The sequence below is a fragment of the Oratosquilla oratoria genome, chromosome 4 (genome assembly GCF_046742065.1).
Source record: "Oratosquilla oratoria isolate Oo_2021 chromosome 4, ASM4674206v1, whole genome shotgun sequence".
Lineage (NCBI taxonomy): Eukaryota > Metazoa > Arthropoda > Malacostraca > Stomatopoda > Squillidae > Oratosquilla > Oratosquilla oratoria.
This window is the reverse complement of record NC_134780.1, coordinates 8,277,697-8,280,196: the sequence shown is the minus strand read 5'-3', so window position 1 is coordinate 8,280,196 and position 2,500 is coordinate 8,277,697. Positions and strand designations below refer to the sequence as shown.

Below are 2,500 nucleotides of genomic sequence, written 5' to 3'. Positions count from 1 at the left end.
GCAATATTTCGTAAAGATTCTCTTAGCGTTATTTCGTAAAGATTCTCTTGGTAATATTTCGTAAAGATTCTCTGAGTCTGAGTGAGATGTGTCCCCGGGAGTTTGTATTTCCGGTGATGACTCATTTCCGGAGTAGGAGGTTGGAAGGTTTAATCTTCTTCACATCAGTAACCCACTTCCAGAAATGCCGATTTCTTCGTACCTTCTCCGCTGGTGCCTCACCCATGTTGTTGTGTATAGTAACCGTATAAATCGTTTTCTTCCAGACCGTCCCCGCGCCAGATCACTGTTAAAACACTTACCCCGGTCCATGAGCCCCTGTTACCTTTTGTTCGGGTCACGCACTTTCGTTCAGAAATCTTACTCTTGACCATTTCCATTTTTATTTAATTAGATATATATATATATATATATATATATATATATATATATATATATATATATATATATTATGAAAAACATATATCGGTAGCTTTACAATGATGTATCACCTCAATTAAACGTCAAAGCCACGCGATATTAATATTTGCTTCATTGCTTTTATTTTAGACAAACGTTAACATCAATTTAATGGTAATACCATAATATAACGCAAAAGTGAGGCTCATTCCGTTTAATCATTGGTTTATTTTCTTTACAGAGTAAACGCACAAGATGTAATTGTCGGCTATGGGATTCACAATTTCAATGATACCTACTCTGACCCTATCACAGCAGACAAATTAATAATTCACCCAGATTATAATAATGAGACATTTGTAAGTACGAGCAAGGGTTTGATAACATTCATGGCTGTACGCTACAATTCTCATTGTGGGAAAATTTTGGGGAAAGAGAGGGAGATCGTGAAAGGCAGAAAAGAATATAGGGACAAATAAAAATGAATAAAAAAGTAGGAGTATATATATATATATATATATATATATATATATATATATATATATACATACATACATACATATACCAAGGCTTTTTTCCACCTTACCAGGGAGGTAGCCAAAAAGGACATGGCATAAAATCATTCCCACCCATTCCATCTCCGAAAATACACCACACCCCTCCACCCTCCCTTCCATCTTAGCACCTCCTAGATGACGGGTCATCCCTGCACCCTGTCCACTGCCCTGAGTCAGAAGCAGTGTCGCAGGACACAGCACATCCACAGCAAGGCCGCTTCATTAAATCGGCGACCCCCCCTCTCCGTTCCCCCATATAAAGGAGAGAACGGGGAGAAATCCCTTCGGGCTGGGTCAAAACTTGTGCTCACACACACTACATCACCCCCCATTCCCCCGTCCATTCCACCTCATGCATCACAACATTTTCCAAACACAACCATTCTCCATTCACCCCTGTCTTCTGTCCTCTCCCGTCCTTCCTCAAAAGACATTCCCCTCTTCCCCAAAGCCCCCTTCACCCCATCCATCCATCTCATCCTAGGACGTCCCCTCATGTTCACTCCCTCCACATCTGCCTTCCATACCTCCTTTACTAGTCTTTCTTCACTCATTCTTTCCATGTGTCCAAACCATCCTAATATTCTTTCAACAACCCTATCTCCCAGCTTCCTTTCCACCCCTGTTCTCCTCCTCACCTCCTCATTTCTCACTCTATTTGGTCTAGTAACCCCCATCATACATCTCAGACACTTCATCTCAAACACATTCAAGATCCTTCTCTCTTCCTCTCTTATGTTCCATTTTTCTGCTCCATACAGTACTGTTGGCACAGTCACTCCTTCATACAGTCTTCTCTTAGCATCCATTTCCAAATTTCTATTCCTCATTACACTTTTTAATCCACCGAGGCATTTACTCGCTTCTCTCAATCTACATTCTACCTCCACCTTCACTCCACCTTTTCCTGCCACATTTGCACTCAAATATCTAAAACTATCCACTTCCTCCAGTTGCTCTCCCTTAATGTTCACTTCCAGTCTACTGCCACTTTCACCCCTTGTACATCTCATCACCTTACTTTTACCCACATTTATCTTCAGCTTTCTTCTATCACACACTCTCCCAAACTCTGTCACCAACTTCCTCAATCCCTCCTCCGATCCTGCCACAAGCGCAGTGTCGTCCGCAAACAACAGCTGGCTCACCTCCCACTTTTCTCCATTTTCCTTAACCATCTCCATTCCCTGACCCACTACCCTTGCATTCACCTCTCGCACCACCCCATCCATGTATAAGTTGAACAGCCAGGGTGACATAACGCATCCCTGACGAAGTCCCACCTTTACCTCAAACCACTCACTCTCTCCATTTCTAATCCTGACACAAGCTCTACTACTCTCATAAAAACTCTTGACAGCTCCCAGAAGCTTTCCTCCTATCCCGTATATTCGCATAACCTCCCACAGTGTCTTTCTGTCTACCCTGTCGTAAGCCTTTTCCAGATCCATAAAGGCCCAGAAAATATCCTTCCCCTTTCCTATAGCTTTCTCACATATCTGTCTTACCACAAAAATCTGATGTACACAACCTCTACCTGTCTT

The 2,500-nt window shown here is 42.2% G+C and overlaps 1 protein-coding gene across 3 annotated transcripts in view; it reads left to right on the top strand.

The window, feature by feature from the left end:
• Window positions 1-2,500, top strand: part of LOC143024275 (transmembrane protease serine 11C-like) — a 20,729-nt gene that overhangs the window by 10,593 nt on the left and 7,636 nt on the right. For all 3 annotated transcript variants that reach the window (XM_076183067.1, XM_076183066.1, XM_076183065.1), the window contains one exon: window positions 641-758. In XM_076183067.1, the coding sequence (XP_076039182.1) occupies window positions 641-758 (118 nt within the window). The remainder of the gene's footprint in view (window positions 1-640; window positions 759-2,500) is intronic.